General features: G+C 43.3%; 1 protein-coding gene across 1 annotated transcript in view; it reads right to left on the reverse strand.

The window, feature by feature from the left end:
- The window catches only part of npffr2a (neuropeptide FF receptor 2a), a 29848-nt gene extending 12399 nt beyond the window's left edge, over positions 1-17449 (reverse strand). Inside the window, exons 1-2 of the mRNA XM_053481228.1 lie at positions 17134-17449; positions 9852-9951 (exon numbers count right to left, since the gene is read on the reverse strand). Coding sequence (XP_053337203.1) covers positions 9852-9951; positions 17134-17449 — 416 coding nt within the window. The remainder of the gene's footprint in view (positions 1-9851; positions 9952-17133) is intronic.
- Between the last annotated feature and the right edge of the window lie 354 nt (positions 17450-17803).

Here is a 17803-nt window from a genome sequence, read left to right on the forward strand (position 1 = left end):
CTGTGTCAGAAGATACCCGGCACAGGGGGATAAGTTCGACCCCCGGGGCAAGAGAGGTCCCCAAAGTTGCCCCATAGAATTTGAATGGGGAATTTGGTGACTTTGCCCATTGACTTATAATGGGAATTAAAAAAAATTACTAGTGCCGCACCGTTCGTCGTAGACCCATGAATGAGGTGTCAACCCGTGTGGCTTATTCGGGAGTAGGGTGCTTTGACTGTTTGAAGGGGTGGGTGGTTAATTGCCCCCGCAGGGGGCAATTAACCACCCACAGACTTAACACTGACAACAACTTTGACTGAGTCCCGCACCGTTCATCGTAGACTCATGAATGAGGTGTCAAACCGTGCGGCTTATTCGGGAGTAGGGTGCTCTGACTGTTTGAAGGGGTGGGTGGTTAATTGCCCCCGCAGGGTAACCCTATTCGGGAGTAGGGTTAATTGCCCCCCGCAGGGGGCAATTAACCACCCACAGACTTAACATTGAGACCAACTTTGACCGAGTACCATAAGTGAGGTGTCAAACTGTGCGGCCCATTTTCGGGAACAGGGTGCTGTGACTTTTCTGAGGGGTGGGTGGTTAATTGCCCCCGCAGGGGGCAATTAATCGCCCACAGACTTAACACTGAGAACAACTTTGACTGAGTCTTGCACCGTTCGTCGTAGACCCATGAATGAGGTGTCAAACCGTGCGGCTTATTTGGGAGTAGGGTGCTTTGACTGTTTGAAGGGGTGGGTGGTTAATTGCCCCCGCAGGGGGCAATTAACCACCCACAGACTTAACATTGAGACCAACTTTGACTGAGTCCCATGAGTGAGGTGTCAAACCGTGCGGCCCATCTTCGGGAATGGGGTGCTGTGAGTTTTCTAAGGGGTGGGTGGTTAATTGCCCCCGCAGGGGGCAATTAACCACACACACACTTAACATTGATTTAACTGTGGAACCGTCTGTCGTAGAGACACTCTTTTGCATATATCATCATGCTCATAAGCCACGCCCCCTAGCACCCTCATTAGCATGCTGTTAGCATGATGCTAACGCGATTAGCATTTTGCTAGCATGATGCTAACAAAATTAGCATCTTGCTAGCGTTATGCTAATTTCATCAGCACATCGCTAGCATGATGCTAACGCTATTAGCATGTCGCTAGCATTATGCTAACTTTTCGCTAATAACATGTATAGAATGTTCCTAGCATCATGCTAGTGTAATTAGCACGATGTTTAGCTGATTAGCATGGTGCTAGCTTGATGCTAGCTATATTAGCATGTTGCTATCAAGATCCCATTGTCGTGGAGATATGGAGGGCCAGAGTTTCGCCACGGCAAGCACCACTCACATTTTCTTCAGGAAATGTACCTCTCTAGTTAGTGGTGCTTGCAAAGCATCACTATTGTTATCTTGCAGGCTTATTAGTGGTGCTTGCAAAGCATCACTACTGTTATCTTGCGAACTTATTATTATTATTTTTATTATTATTATTATTATTCTTCCGGACAAAAGTTCGGCGCGTAACTAGTCCCGCACCGTTTGTCGTAGACCCATGAATGAGGTGTCAAATCGTGCGGCCTATACGGGAATGGGGTGCTATGACTTTTCTAAGGGGTGGGTGGTTAATTGCCCCCGCAGGGGGCAATTAACCGCCCCGAAAAGTCCCATAGACTTAACATTGAGGCCAACTTTGACGGATTGTAGCGCAGAGAGTGAATTTTGTAGAGACGTCAGATTTACCACATTTGAAGAGGTTTGCAGCCTGTGTCAGAAGATACCCGGCACAGGGGGATAAGTTCGACCCCCGGGGCAAGAGAGGTCCCCAAAGTTGCCCCATAGAATTTGAATGGGGATTTTGGCGACTTTGCCCATTGACTTATAATGGGAATTAAAAAAAATTACTAGTGCCGCACCGTTCGTCATAGACCCATGAATGAGGTGTCAGCCCGTGCGGCTTATTTGGGGGTAGGGTGCTCTGACTGTTGGAAGGGGTGGGTGGTTAATTGCCCCCGCAGGGGGCAATTAACCACCCACAGACTTAACACTGAGAATAACTTTGACTGAGTCCCGCACCGTTCGTCGTAGACCCATAAATGAGGTGTCAAACCGTGCGGCTTATTCGGGAGTAGGGTGCTCTGACTGTTCGAAGGGGTGGGTGGTTAATTGCCCCCGCAGGGGGCAATTAACCACCCACAGACTTAACATTGAGACCAACTTTGACCGAGTACCATGAGTGAGGTGTCAAACTGTGCGGCCCATTTTCGGGAACAGGGTGCTGTGACTTTTCTGAGGGGTCGGTGGTTAATTGCCCCCGCAGGGGGCAATTAACCACCCACAGACTTAACACTGAGAACAACTTTGACTGAGTCTTGCACCGTTCGTCGTAGACCCATGAATGAGGTGTCAAACCGTGCGGCTTATTCGGGAGTAGGCTGCTTTGACTGTTTGAAGGGGTGGGTGGTTAATTGCCCCCGCAGGGGGCAATTAACCACCCACAGACTTAACATTGAGACCAACTTTGCCCGAGTCCCATGAGTGAGGTGTCAAACCGTGCAGGCCATCTTCGGGAACGGGGTGCTGTGACTTTTCTAAGGGGTGGGTGGTTAATTGCCCCCGCAGGGGGCAATTAACCACCCACAGATTTAACATTGATTCAACTGTGGAACCGACTGTCGTAGAGACACTCTTTTGCATTTATCATCATGCTCATAAGCCACGCCCCCTAGCACCCTCATTAGCATGCTGTTAGCATGATGCTAACGCGATTAGCATTTTGCTAGCATGATGCTACCAAAATTAGCATGTTTCTAGCTTTATGCTAATTTCATCAGCACATCGCTAGCATGATGCTAACGCTATTAGCATGTCGCTAGCATTATGCTAACTTTTCGCTAATCACATGTATAGAATGGTCCTAGCATCATGCTAGTGTAATTAGCATGATGTTTAGCTGATTAGCATGGTGCTAGCTTGATGCTAGCTATATTAGCATGTTGCTATCAAGATCCCATTGTCGTAGAGATATGGAGGGTCAGAGTTTCGCCACGGCAAGCACCACTCACATTTTCTTCAGGAAATGTACCTCTCTAGTTATTTTTATTATTTTTATTATTCTTCCGTACAAAAGTTTGGCACGTAACTAGTCCCGCACCGTTTGTCGTAGACCCCTGAGTGAGGTGTCAAATCGTGCGGCCTATACGGGAATGGGGTGCTATGACTTTTATAAGGGGTGGGCGGTTAATTGCCCCCGCAGGGGGCAATTAACCGCCCTAAAAATCCCATTGACTTAACATTGAGACCAACTTTGACGAATTATAGCGCAGAGAGTGAATTTTGTAGAGACGTCAGATTTACCACATTTGAAGAGGTTTGCAGCCTGTGTCAGAAGATACCCGGCACAGGGGGATAAGTTCGACCCCCGGGGCAAGAGAGGTCCCCAAAGTTGCCCCATAGAATTTGAATGGGGAATTTGGTGACTTTGCCCATTGACTTATAATGGGAATTAAAAAAAATTACTAGTGCCGCACCGTTCGTCGTAGACCCATGAATGAGGTGTCAACCCGTGTGGCTTATTCGGGAGTAGGGTGCTTTGACTGTTTGAAGGGGTGGGTGGTTAATTGCCCCCGCAGGGGGCAATTAACCACCCACAGACTTAACACTGACAACAACTTTGACTGAGTCCCGCACCGTTCATCGTAGACTCATGAATGAGGTGTCAAACCGTGCGGCTTATTCGGGAGTAGGGTGCTCTGACTGTTTGAAGGGGTGGGTGGTTAATTGCCCCCGCAGGGGGCAATTAACCACCCACAGACTTAACATTGAGACCAACTTTGACCGAGTACCATAAGTGAGGTGTCAAACTGTGCGGCCCATTTTCGGGAACAGGGTGCTGTGACTTTTCTGAGGGGTGGGTGGTTAATTGCCCCCGCAGGGGGCAATTAATCGCCCACAGACTTAACACTGAGAACAACTTTGACTGAGTCTTGCACCGTTCGTCGTAGACCCATGAATGAGGTGTCAAACCGTGCGGCTTATTTGGGAGTAGGGTGCTTTGACTGTTTGAAGGGGTGGGTGGTTAATTGCCCCCGCAGGGGGCAATTAACCACCCACAGACTTAACATTGAGACCAACTTTGACTGAGTCCCATGAGTGAGGTGTCAAACCGTGCGGCCCATCTTCGGGAATGGGGTGCTGTGAGTTTTCTAAGGGGTGGGTGGTTAATTGCCCCCGCAGGGGGCAATTAACCACACACACACTTAACATTGATTTAACTGTGGAACCGTCTGTCGTAGAGACACTCTTTTGCATATATCATCATGCTCATAAGCCACGCCCCCTAGCACCCTCATTAGCATGCTGTTAGCATGATGCTAACGCGATTAGCATTTTGCTAGCATGATGCTAACAAAATTAGCATCTTGCTAGCGTTATGCTAATTTCATCAGCACATCGCTAGCATGATGCTAACGCTATTAGCATGTCGCTAGCATTATGCTAACTTTTCGCTAATAACATGTATAGAATGTTCCTAGCATCATGCTAGTGTAATTAGCACGATGTTTAGCTGATTAGCATGGTGCTAGCTTGATGCTAGCTATATTAGCATGTTGCTATCAAGATCCCATTGTCGTGGAGATATGGAGGGCCAGAGTTTCGCCACGGCAAGCACCACTCACATTTTCTTCAGGAAATGTACCTCTCTAGTTATTATTATTATTCTTCCGGACAAAAGTTCGGCGCGTAACTAGTCCCGCACCGTTTGTCGTAGACCCATGAATGAGGTGTCAAATCATGCGGCCTAATCGGGAATGGGGTGCTATGACTTTTCTAAGGGGTGGGTGGTTAATTGCCCCCGCAGGGGGCAATTAACCGCCCCGAAAAGTCCCATAGACTTAACATTGAGGCCAACTTTGACGGCTTGTAGCGCAGAGAGGGGATTTTGTAGAAACGTGAAATTTACAACATTTGAAGAGGTTTGCAACCTGCGTCAGAAGATACCCCGCACAAGGGGATACGTTCGACCCCCGGGGCAAGAGGGGTCCCCAAAGTTGCCCCATAGAATTTGAATGGGGATTTTGGCAACTTTGCCCATTGACTTATAATGGGAATTTTAAAAAATTACTAGTGCCGCACCGTTCGTCGTAGACCCATGAATGAGGTGTCAACCCGTGCGGCTTATTCGGGAGTAGGTTGCTTTGACTGTTTGAAGGGGTGGGTGGTTAATTGCCCCCGCAGGGGGCAATTAACCACCCACAGACTTAACACTGACAACAAATTTGACTGAGTCCCGCACCGTTCGTCGTAGACCCATGAATGAGGTGTCAAACCGTGCGGCTTATTCGGGAGTAGGGGGCTCTGACTGTTCGAAGGGGTGGGTGGTTAATTGCCCCCGCAGGGGGCAATTAACCACCCACAGACTTAACATTGAGACCAACTTTGACCGAGTACCATGAGTGAGGTGTCAAACTGTGCGGCCCATTTTCGGGAACAGGGTGCTGTGACTTTTCTGAGGGGTGGGTGGTTAATTGCCCCCGCAGGGGGCAATTAACCGCCCACAGACTTAACACTGAGAACAACTTTGACTGAGTCTTGCACCGTTCGTCGTAGACCCATGAATGAGGTGTCAAACCGTGCGGCTTATTCGGGAGTAGGCTGCTTTGACTGTTTGAAGGGGTGGGTGGTTAATTGCCCCCGCAGGGGGCAATTAACCACCCACAGACTTAACATTGAGACCAAGTTTGACTGAGTCCCATGAGTGAGGTGTCAAACCGTGCGGCCCATCTTCTGGAACGGGGTGCTGTGACTTTTCTAAGGGGTGGGTGGTTAATCGCCCCCGCAGGGGGCGATTAACCACCCACAGACTTAACATTGATTTAACTGTGGAACCGACTGTCGTAGAGGCACTCTTTTGCATTTATCATCATGCTCATAAGCCACGCCCCCTAGCACCCTCATTAGCATGCTGTTAGCATGATGCTAACGCGATTAGCATTTTGCTAGCATGATGCTAACAAAATTAGCATCTTGCTAGCGGTATGCTAATTTCATCAGCACATCGCTAGCATGATGCTAACGCTATTAGCATGTCGCTAGCATTATGCTAACTTTTCGCTAATAACATGTATAGAATGTTCCTAGCATCATGCTAGTGTAATTAGCATGATGTTTAGCTGATTAGCATGATGCTAGCTATATTAGCATGTTGCTATCAACATCTTTAAAAATTTACTAACTTAATGATAAGATCCCATTTTCATAGAGATACGAGGGGCCAGAGTTTCGCCACGGCAAGCACCACTCACATTTTCTTCAGGAAATGTACCTCTCTAGTTATTATTATTCTTCTTCCGTACAAAAGTTCGGCGCGTAACTAGTCTCGCACCGTTTGTCGTAGACCCATGGGTGAGGTGTCAAATCGTGCGGCCTATACGGGAATGGGGTGCTATGACTTTTATAAGGGGTGGGCGGTTAATTGCCCCCGCAGGGGGCAATTAACCGGCCCAAAAATCCCATTGACTTAACATTGAGACCAACTTTGACGGATTATAGCGCAGAGAGTGAATTTTGTAGAGACATCAAACTTACCAGATTTGAAGAGGTTTGCAGCCTGTGTCAGAAGATACCCGGCACAGGGGGATAAGTTCGACCCCCGGGGCAAGAGAGGTCCCCAAAGTTGCCCCATAGAATTTGAATGGGGATTTTGGCGACTTTGCCCATTGACTTATAATGGGGATTTAAAAAAATTACTAGTGCCGCACCGTTCGTCGTAGACCCATGAATCAGGTGTCTACCCATGCGGCTTATTCGGGAGTAGGGTGCTTTGACTGTTCGAAGGGGTGGGTGGTTAATTGCCCCCGCAGGGGGCAATTAACCACCTACAGACTTAACACTGAGAACAACTTTGACTGAGTCTTGCACCGTTCGTCGTAGACCCATGAATGAGGTGTCAAACCGTGCGGCTCATTCGGGAGTAGGGTACTCTCACTGTTGAAAGGGGTGGGTGGTTAATTGCCCCCGCAGGGGGCAATTAACCACCTACAGACTTAACACTGACAACAACTTTGACTGAGGCCCGCACCGTTCGTCGTAGACCCATGAATGAGGTGTCAAACCGTGCGGCTTATTCGGGAGTAGGGTGCTCTGACTGTTCGAAGGGGTGGGTGGTTAATTGCCCCCGCAGGGGGCAATTAACCACCCACAGAATTAACATTGAGACCAACTTTGACCGAGTACCATGAGTGAGGTGTTAAACTGTGCGGCCCATTTTCGGGAACAGGATGCTGTGACTTTTCTGAGGGGTGGGTGGTTAATTGCCCCCGCAGGGGGCAATTAACTACCCACAGACTTAACATTGTGACCAACTTTGACTGAGTCCCATGAGTGAGGTGTCAAACCGTGCGGCCCATCTTCGGGAACGGGGTGCTGTGACTTTTCTAAGGGGTGGGTGGTTAATTGCCCCTGCAGGGGGCAATTAACCACCTACAGACTTAACATTGACTTAACTGTGGAACCGACTGTCGTAGAGACATTCTTTTGCATTTATCATCATGCTCATAAGCCACGCCCCCTAGCACCCTCATTAGCATGCTGTTAGCATGATGCTAACACGATTAGCATTTTGCTAGCATGATGCTAACAAAATTAGCATCTTGCTAGCGTTATGCTAATTTCATCAGCACATCGCTAGCATGATGCTAACGCTATTAGCATGTCGCTAGCATTATGCTAACTTTTCGCTAATCACATGTATAGAATGTTCCTAGCATCATGCTAGTGTAATTAGCATGATGTTTAGCTGATTAGCATGGTGCTAGCTTGATGCTAGCTATATTAGCATGTTGCTATCAAGATCCCATTGTCGTAGAGATATGGAGGGCCAGAGTTTCGCCACGGCAAGCACCACTCACATTTTCTTCAGGAAATGTACCTCTCTAGTTTTTATTATTATTATTCTTCCGGACAAAAGTTCGGCGCGTAACTAGTCCCGCACCGTTTGTCGTAGACCCATGAATGAGGTGTCAAATCGTGCGGCCTAATCGGGAATGGGGTGCTATGACTTTTCTAAGGGGTGGGTGGTTAATTGCCCCCGCAGGGGGCAATTAACCGCCCCGAAAAGTCCCATAGACTTAACATTGAGGCCAACTTTGACGGCTTGTAGCGCAGAGAGGGGATTTTGTAGAAACGTGAAATTTACAACATTTGAAGAGGTTTGCAACCTGTGTCAGAAGATAACCCGCACAAGGGGATACGTTCGACCCCCGGGGCAAGAGGGGTCCCCAAAGTTGCCCCATAGAATTTGAATGGGGATTTTGGCAACTTTGCCCATTGACTTATAATGGGAATTTTAAAAAATTACTAGTGCCGCACCGTTCGTCGTAGACCCATGAATGAGGTGTCAACCCGTGCGGCTTATTCGGGAGTAGGGTGCTTTGACTGTTTGAAGGGGTGGGTGGTTAATTGCCCCCGCAGGGGGCAATTAACCACCCACAGACTTAACACTGAGAACAACTTTGACTGAGTCTTGCACCGTTCGTCGTAGACCCATGAATGAGGTGTCAAACCGTGCAGCTTATTCGGGAGTGGGGTGCTTTGACTGTTGGAAGGGGTGGGTGGTTAATTGCCCCCGCAGGGGGCAATTAACCACCCACAGACTTAACACTGAGAACAACTTTGACTGAGTCTTGCACCGTTCGTCGTAGACCCATGAATGAGGTGTCAAACCGTGCGGCTTATTCGGGAGTAGGGTGCTCTGACTGGTGAAAGGGGTGGGTGGTTAATTGCCCCCGCAGGGGGCAATTAACCACCCACAGACTTAACATTGAGTCCAACTTTGACTGAGTCCCATGAGTGAGGTGTCAAACCGTGCGGCCCATCTTCGGGAACGGGGTGCTGTGACTTTTCTAAGGGGTGGGTGGTTAATTGCCCCCGCAGGGGGCAATTAACCACCCACAGACTTAAAATTGATTTAACTGTGGAACCGACTGTCGTAGAGACACACTTTTGCATTTATCATTATGCTCATAAGCCACGCCCCCTAGCACCCTCATTAGCATGCTGTTAGCATGATGCTAACCCGATTAGCATTTTGCTAGCATGATGCTAACAAAATTAGCATCTTGCTAGTGTTATGCTAATTTCATCAGCACATCGTTAGCATGATGCTAACGCTATTAGCATGTCGCTAGCATTATGCTAACTTTTCGCTAATAACATGTATAGAATGTTCCTAGCATCATGCTAGTGTAATTAGCATGATGTTTAGCTGATTAGCATGGTGCTATCTTGATGCTAGCTATATTAGCATGTTGCTATCAAGATCCCATTGTCGTAGAGATATGGAGGGCCAGAGTTTCGCCACGGCAAGCACCACTCACATTTTCTTCAGGAAATGTACCTCTCTAGTTATTATTATAATTATTATTATTATTATTATTATTTAGTGCTATTCTCAGTCCAGGTAAACTAAACAAATATGTATTGGATGCATTAATCCTGTGCACAATTCTGACCCTGACCTTCCTTAGAAGAACTCTGCTACTGTAGTGATGCTTTTAGCTAGCTAATTATATGTATTCTGTCCAATTTAGTTCATAGATTTAAGCCCTAAGAGTTCAATTTTGTATTATCATTTTACAAAACCTATACTGGATATACTTCAAGAGGGCTGCTCTTCAGTTAGGGCTACCTTTCATCAACCTCATCTGCCATCTACCAAAATCATAATTTGCCTTCTTCTTTTAACAGCGTGCCCTCATTTTGTGGCTTGTAGTGTATAGATTGATGGCCAAAGTAAGAAATAAAAATAATAAAAAATAATAAAAAAAAACATACAAACATATAAGATGGAAAATCAGATTACCTGTCAACGGCAATAGCAACCAGAGTAAAGACAGAGGCAGAGACAGATATGCCCTGGACCATACCACTCATTTTGCAAACCATGCTTCCAAATGGCCAACCTGTGGAGAAAACAGAGAAAATGGATTTTCTCTGGCGGGATTTGGTGAGCAGTCTTCATAACAAGTTTGTACATTCTAAGAATTTGAGTCTATGCTTGCTTAGAAATTGAGTAGCTCCACTATGTATATTGCCTTCACATGCATATGAACCTGAGTAACATCCATTTCTTAATCCATAGCGATAGTTCTATAAACCTTGCTTTATGCACTGGTGCACGGTCATGTTGGAACAGGAAGGGGGCCATCGCCAAACTGTTCCCACAAAGTTGGGAGCATGAAATTGTCCAAAATGTCTTGATATGCTGAAGCATTAAGAGTTCCTTTCATTTGAAGTAAGGGGCCGAGCCCGACTCCACACACAAGTTCCAACATGACTGCGCACCAGTGCACAAAGCTTGATTAGAACTCTCCCTGGGAGTGCATGAAAGTGAGAAAGCACGTCTTTCTGGCATACATCTCTCGCCAACACTGTCGACAAGAACACATTCGAGCAGCTTTTATTCAGCATGTTCAAGTCTTGTTGCAGTATAACCAACATGAAGTGCAACAAAAATTCAAACCTATTGAGATCCTTGACCTTTAACTTGCAAGAAGGATTTCACATGTTTTGCACAAGCGGCAAACCTGTGGACATGCACCAGATGTCGTTACGGAGCACGAGCTGCCGATATGTGGCACCAACCTCATCTAGAAATGTACTGTATAGTCTGTATGGTCAGTGGTTTAAGCCTACTGCTATTATTTTGTTCACCTTGAGAAAGATCAGGTTCATCACTTAGGGATGGAAAGTTTGTGTGCACGGTGCAGCTTAGTGCAAGATGCAGTAAAACATGAGCAGCTCTCAATCCGATGAGTTCTGTAGTCCATTTTTGGACAATCCATTTTTGTGTCGCTCTCATACCATGTGCCCCATCTGTAATCACTGGCACCATGTAGCTCCTGTATGCTTTAGCTTTAAAAAAGTTCATAACAGCCTCTCTAACATCTTTCCCCTTTTATCACAATCAACTCAATGATTTCTTGATTTGACTCGTTAGTGTTCACATACCCGGATAGTTGCATGATCTTATTACGAGCAACAGTATGATGGAACAGAGGCTGGGAATGTTTGTTGCCCCCGTTATGGCCCTGTCTTTGACAGTCAGTTCAAAGGGAAGGATACTACTTGTCTCAGAATAGCTACTTGATAGTGTAATGAGTAATCCTTTTTTTGATTCACAGTATGTAAATAGCTCTTCCTACTGTACAGTATCTTCTGAGCTGCCTCAAAACTAACAGAAGTAACGGAGTTTTTATTCATTACTAAAATCTACTTTCACTTCTGCTCTGCTTTTTGCATCAATTCTAAAACTGCTCACTTTCTTTCATTCATCCCGAATGACTTTAGGCTTACAATAATAATAATAACAGCAAAATGTAAAATGTTTTTCACTTTCAGCTTTTTGTGACAAGGCTGGGAGCCACTAATGTTGAGATGAAGAGCTGTGTGTGGCTCGGGAGCTGCTGGTTGCCAGCCTCTGGGTTAGAGGAAGCAAGCACAAATTATTTTCTCCAAAAATATTCAGGAACAGATCACAAAATCATTCAAAAAATATTTTATTTTATCTCAAAACATACAGCATTAATTATTTACGCAAAATGCCTTTTCTGTCATGAGATCCTCACTCACTCACTTTATCCTTTATACATGGATGCAGGGGCCCTGGAGCCTATCCCAGGGGACTTAGGGCATGTGGTGGGTTACACACTCACACACTACAGGCAATTTGGGTTTTACAGGGAGCTTTACAGGGAGAACATGCAAACTCCATGTACTCCATCCATGCACACAGACTTTAGGCGGGTGAAAGAAGACTAAGATACGAAGACGAAGACACTAAGCCACCATGCTGCCTCGAATTATCCTTTGGCTTGTTATTTAATGTTGACTGACAATCTTTTGTAAAAGAAAAACTACACTCTAAAAACTATACAAGCAGAAATGTGATGTCTAATAACTCTTCCTAGGCAGTTTCATGATCATTAATGACTTAACCCAGCTTTGTTGGTCTGGTGAAATTGATTTATCGCCCTGCACCTCCAGGATCTGGGTTCGATTCCCGACTCAGGTCTGTGTGCATGGAGTTTGTATGTTCCCTCCCACAGTCCAAAGACATGCAGATTAGACTAATTCATGTTCTCGGCCGTGGTTTGTGAATCTGTGTGTATCCGCTGTGCTCTGCAACGGATACCCCGCCTCGTGCCTCCAGGCCTCCCACTGCATAAAGCGGTATAGACATACAGTCCAATGAGTGAGTAAGTTGTCCTACAGTTGTATTCCTTTTTGGTCCAGGTGAAACCTCGCACACAAAGCCTGATGTGTTTCCCCTCTCTAATAATAACAGACAATAAACATGCTGTCTAGCTGAATCATCTTTAATGTTGTGGGTGTGTTCAAATATTGGATGATGGCAGACTTTGATGATACAATTAGTAGAGATAAAGGCCAATTAAGGGTTTTACAACACCGCTTGTGATATTTGTTAAGGGATTTTCTCACTGGAATCAACAACTGTTCAGATATCCATCAGAACATGTCTAACTTTTTAAACATTTATGAAAGGAGGCTTCAAAGTTGGTGTATAAAGGTAGAGTCTTTATGACTGCATTTCTTTTTTTAACATGTCAAGTTGTCTTATTAATAAAAAAAGGTTCTTAGGGGAACCAATGTTCAAAGTTGCTATTAATGATTTATGATGTTACTCTAAATGAACCTTTAGAATTTGTTGTAGTTAATAACAAATTGTACTCACTGGCAAATTTCTGTGGAAGGCAAATCAACTACCGACTACAGTATCAGAATATATTATATATATATATATATATATATATATATATATATATATATATATATTATTTTCCTATGATAAAATGCGCTTCCATTCTTCATGAAATATTCCTATGTACTGTATGTCAAGGTGGTAGGTGGCACAGTCAAAACCTTTTTTCTCATAAATGCTCCTAGGCTACATCTATATGCAATTCATTTAGATTTTGCTATGTCAAGTATGTCATAATGCCTGCTGAATGCCAGCAACATCTGCTAGGACAGTGTAATCATCATCATCTGTACAGCTTTATCCTGTGTACAGGGTCACGGGGGGCCTGGAGCCTATCCCAGGAGACTTAGAGCAGGACAGAGTACCAATCCATCAGGGCACACACACATATAGATATATACACACTCACACATTCATTCACACACTTCGTGCAATTTGGGAACACCAATTAGCCTAATCTGCATGTCTTTGGGCTGTGGAAGGAAACCAGAGCACCTGGAGTAAACCCACCAAGCATGTGGTGAACATACAAACTCTATGCACACAGAGACTGCAATTGAGTAAAACTCATAATAAAACTGAGAGAAACAGTTAAAAGTTTGTGAACCCAAAAACAAATGAACAAACAAACAAATAAAGAAGGCTTGAGATTTGTACAAGATTAAAGCCACATTCGAATTTCATGATCAGATGCACTTTCATAGCAGCAAGCGGTTTGGAAGGCTTGCATGAATGGATCCCTTCAGGAAAGCACTCGACTTCACTAGGTGCCAATGGAATTACAGCTGGAATTGTGGGTTGCCAGGTTGGCACAACTTACTCTCGTCTACAGCCATAACCACTGGCATGAAACCATGACTTTCATTTCTGCAGTATAACAGAACACAGAGAGTAAAAGCTTAATGTTATTTCTTTATATAATCCCCTGCCACACTAATGCACTTACTGTATCCCAGCATTTCACTAAAGCTTGGATACCATTAAGGATAAAAGTTCTCAGTACGCTGAAGCCATGGTCGGACTTTATGTCTGAAACACTGGCCTCCCTGGAACTCCTTTACTGACCCAATGCTCAAGGGAACGATTGTTTCCCCAGACGTTGATTGAAGTCTTCCGTAAATGACAGTTGACTTAGAGAACCAGCAGGTTATATCTTGCACCTGTGCAGAGTTACTGAGATCTTTGTGTGTCTGTATGTGTATGTGTGTTAACTCAAACCGACAGTTGAGTTCCTTCATTTTCCTTAAACCTCGAAAGTGCAACAGCGTTTTTTTTTTTTTTGGAAAGCACCACATTTGAGATCCAGTGTCAGAAAACGTAACAGGATTAAAATAGACGGATTTCTCTGCATTGCATTTAAGACTGGAAGGCAATTCCCTTTCTACTTCTAATACTAGGTTTAATTTAAAAGAACCCTGCTGCTTGAGATGTTTTACACTCGATTTGGGAACGGGATCATCTTGTTTAAACCCAAAGGGCCAAATTAAACAGATGTGTCTCCGCTTTTCAATACCAAACCTCTTTACTTCTATTCTTTTTCCTCAGTGATTAGCAATGCTTGGCCACAGTGCTCATTTTTTGTCTTATAGCTAAAAACGAATGGTTTTAGCTGTAGTTTTTCCTTCTTAATCTTTGGATCTGTACTCTATTAGCCTGTGAACTACATTATGGAAGGTAATCCACATGTGCAAACCTACAGTAACACTAACCTGGCATGAAGGTATGGGCTGTATAGAAATGTCGATATGTGAATATTATTGCCCACTAATAAAATATAATGGCATGTTAAGCATTCTTTAGGCTAAAAAAAAAAAAAAAAATCACAATTTTATGCTGAATGTGAAAGGTAACAAAAAAAATAAAGATATCCTAGCCAACTTTAAAATAACTAACACTGGAAAGGTGTGCACCCAATTATTAATATGGTAAAGTTTTTATAGCATAAAAAACTATTCAAATCTAAAAGACCACCATTGTGCCCTAGAGTAGCTTAAATGACAAATAAAAACATTGAAAATTAAAATAATTAGATAAATAAATAAATAAACATGCATTTCTTGTTATTACTTTTTTTTTTTATAACCCTCTGTCCTTTATTGGGTTACTCACTTTTTAAATACACCTTATTGAGATTTATGTATGCACGTTCTTTATCATGTAATTTTTTTATTTGATGTTTTAATTGCTTTAAGTGCGTTTTAATTTACACCAAGCCCTCAAACAAATTCTAAGGATATAGATAAGGTAGTCAAAAATGTATTGTGTATTCTGCATTGTGTCAATCACAAGTGACACTTCTCTACTAAAAAAAACTAATTAGATAATACTAATTGCTAATTGCTAGAGAGCCTGCTTTTATTTTCCTCAGCAATATTTTTATACATTGTTTGCAAACCTACAGGTATCCATTTACATATTCAAAAACATTTTCAAAGATGTCATTACAGTATTAACAGTTTTGTGATTGTCTGCCTTTTTTTTATCCATCTTTTATGCCATTTTTTATTGCATTATTTTAATCTGTGTTGTAAGACAGCACCCCCTCTTGGTGATGGATTATTAAACCTTCACATTCACATCATTTAATAAGCACCTTCCCTCATATAATAAATGTACATACTTTTTCGGGACTCTATTTACCCAGTAACATCTTAACCTGTCCCAATTTGCCTAGAAAATATTCTGATCATGCATACATTCGTAATGAGTCTTCACACTTAATGAGCCAGCACTGTTTTGCACAACTACCATAAGATCTTCGAGCGCCTCAAGTCATTCATTCATTTATTTTCTATACCACTTTTCCTGTGTACAGGATCACAGGGGCTTGAAGCCTGTCTCAGGAAACGAGGCGGGGTACACCTTGGATACGCTGCTAATCCATTTCAGGGCACACATACACTATGAGCAATTATTGGGAACACCAATTAACTCAATCTCCGTGTCTTTGGCCTGTGGGACGAAACTGGAGTATCCTGAGGAAACCCACCAAGTACAAGGCACTTTAACCTTTTTCATCTTCACATTATTATATATAAACAATAATTTAATAAAATTAAATTAGAATTGTCCCGGAGGATCGAACACTTACATTTTTTAAAAATCTTTTGCTGTTTAACACTGGATTCAACTGGGTTGTATGGTGACAGTGAAGGTCATGTCAAATGATTTACATTAATTTTATACTCATGAATCTATTCCACGAAAATTCATGCCTTGTGATTGGGGCAGGACCTTTCTGGAATACAGCACTTCCATCTGAATATAAATGTTTCATCATTGGATAAAGATGATCAGTCAGTAGAACTTGATTAGCAGTGACTCTTTTGCAGAGCGCTTAGTCTTTTCACGTGTCTTGTCACCTCACACCTCTCAACCACAACTAAGGAATGACAGAGATGAATAGGATTACTTAAAGCGATGCCGTGTGGGTGCTGCAACATAGCAACCAATGCAGAACTACTTTAGGGATATATTAAAACCTTGACAAACTGAGATTCACGTAATTTTAATTAAACTATGCCTATTATATGACGGATGTTAAAATCAAACTGTGACTTTTGATTTTGCAGAATAACTGAACACAGTTATTTCTCTATATAATTGCCTGTTACACTAACACTCTTATTCGGGCGTTTCACTTGTGCTTGAGTTTTGTACATCACCAACGAAGAGACATGGCAGCATATTCCAATTTGTCACCTCATTAGGCTTTATAAGAAAAAAATCACTGCCTTTTAAAGCAAATGTGTATGGTCATCACATTGATAGAGGTTTCAGAGTTAGTGGTTAGGATCAGCAAGTACAGTTAATTATCTTCCCTTACAGCTTGAAATATGACATAGAACTTAAGATACAGTTTTGACTTTGTTTGATGTTACAAGACATTCCATTATATTGTAGTTCTATTTATTTAAAATGGACTGTAACTGAGCATGCTAATTATCAAATGTTTAAGAACTTTGCAAAACTTATCCTACTCACTCTCATCATCTATACCACTTTATCCTGTGTACATGGTCACAGGGGGCATGGAGTCTCTCTTAGGGCACGAGGCAGGAACACCTTGGACAAGGTGCCAATCCATCGCAGGGCACATACACACACTCTGGGCAATTTGAGGATGCCAATTAGCCTAATCTGCAAGTCTTTGGACTGTGGGAGGAAATCAGAGTACCTGAAGGAAACCCAAAAAGGAGATGGGAATTAAACCTGGCCGGGATTTGAACCTGGACCCTGGAGGTGCAGGGCAACGGTGCTTACCACTAAGCAGCCATGCCACCTACTTTGCAAAACATTTTATATAATTTTGAAAAAGAAATCATGAGTCTAAATAACACTACACAATATAAATTGCACTAACCTGTAATGATGTTGTCAAGAAGAGTTGTTGGCATGCAAAAAATCCCAACGAGGAGGTCACTAACAGCCAGGTTGAGAATAAACAAGTTAGTGACAGTACGCATATTCTTGCTCCTTAAGACAATGAAGCACACAACTCCATTGCCAACCATGCAGACCAAAAAAATGAGTAAGTAAAACACTACGAAGATAGCAGCTACTGATGGCTGGTGCAGGTAAAATCCAACATATGTTATGTTGCTCCGGTGTATGGTGTATTCTGTGGGCAAAGTCCAGTTCTCATCTCCCACAAGGGTGATGTTCAGCTCTCTGTCCATTTTTTAAATCTAAAAAACAGGAGGTTAGGTTGTTATTGGCTGAATTGTTCCAACACACACATATATATTGTATTTTTATTCATAACTGGTACAAGCTGTGATTGGATGTTCTTCTGAATCACCACTGATAAGATATGGAAGCTAATCACAAAGTCGATAATAGTCCAACTATAACTGGGATTGCAAAGGCAATCTAGTTTGTCTTCACATTGCAATCATCACCTATCTAATCTATCTAGCCAATGAAAAAGAAGCTATAAGAATGAATCTTTGTATGTGCTTTTTAGAAAAAGAAGAAAAATCATCTCTGATTTGAAGATGCAGGTGTAGAAATGGAAACAGTAAATAAATTCT

Source organism: Clarias gariepinus, chromosome 21, assembly GCF_024256425.1.
Source record: "Clarias gariepinus isolate MV-2021 ecotype Netherlands chromosome 21, CGAR_prim_01v2, whole genome shotgun sequence".
Lineage (NCBI taxonomy): Eukaryota > Metazoa > Chordata > Actinopteri > Siluriformes > Clariidae > Clarias > Clarias gariepinus.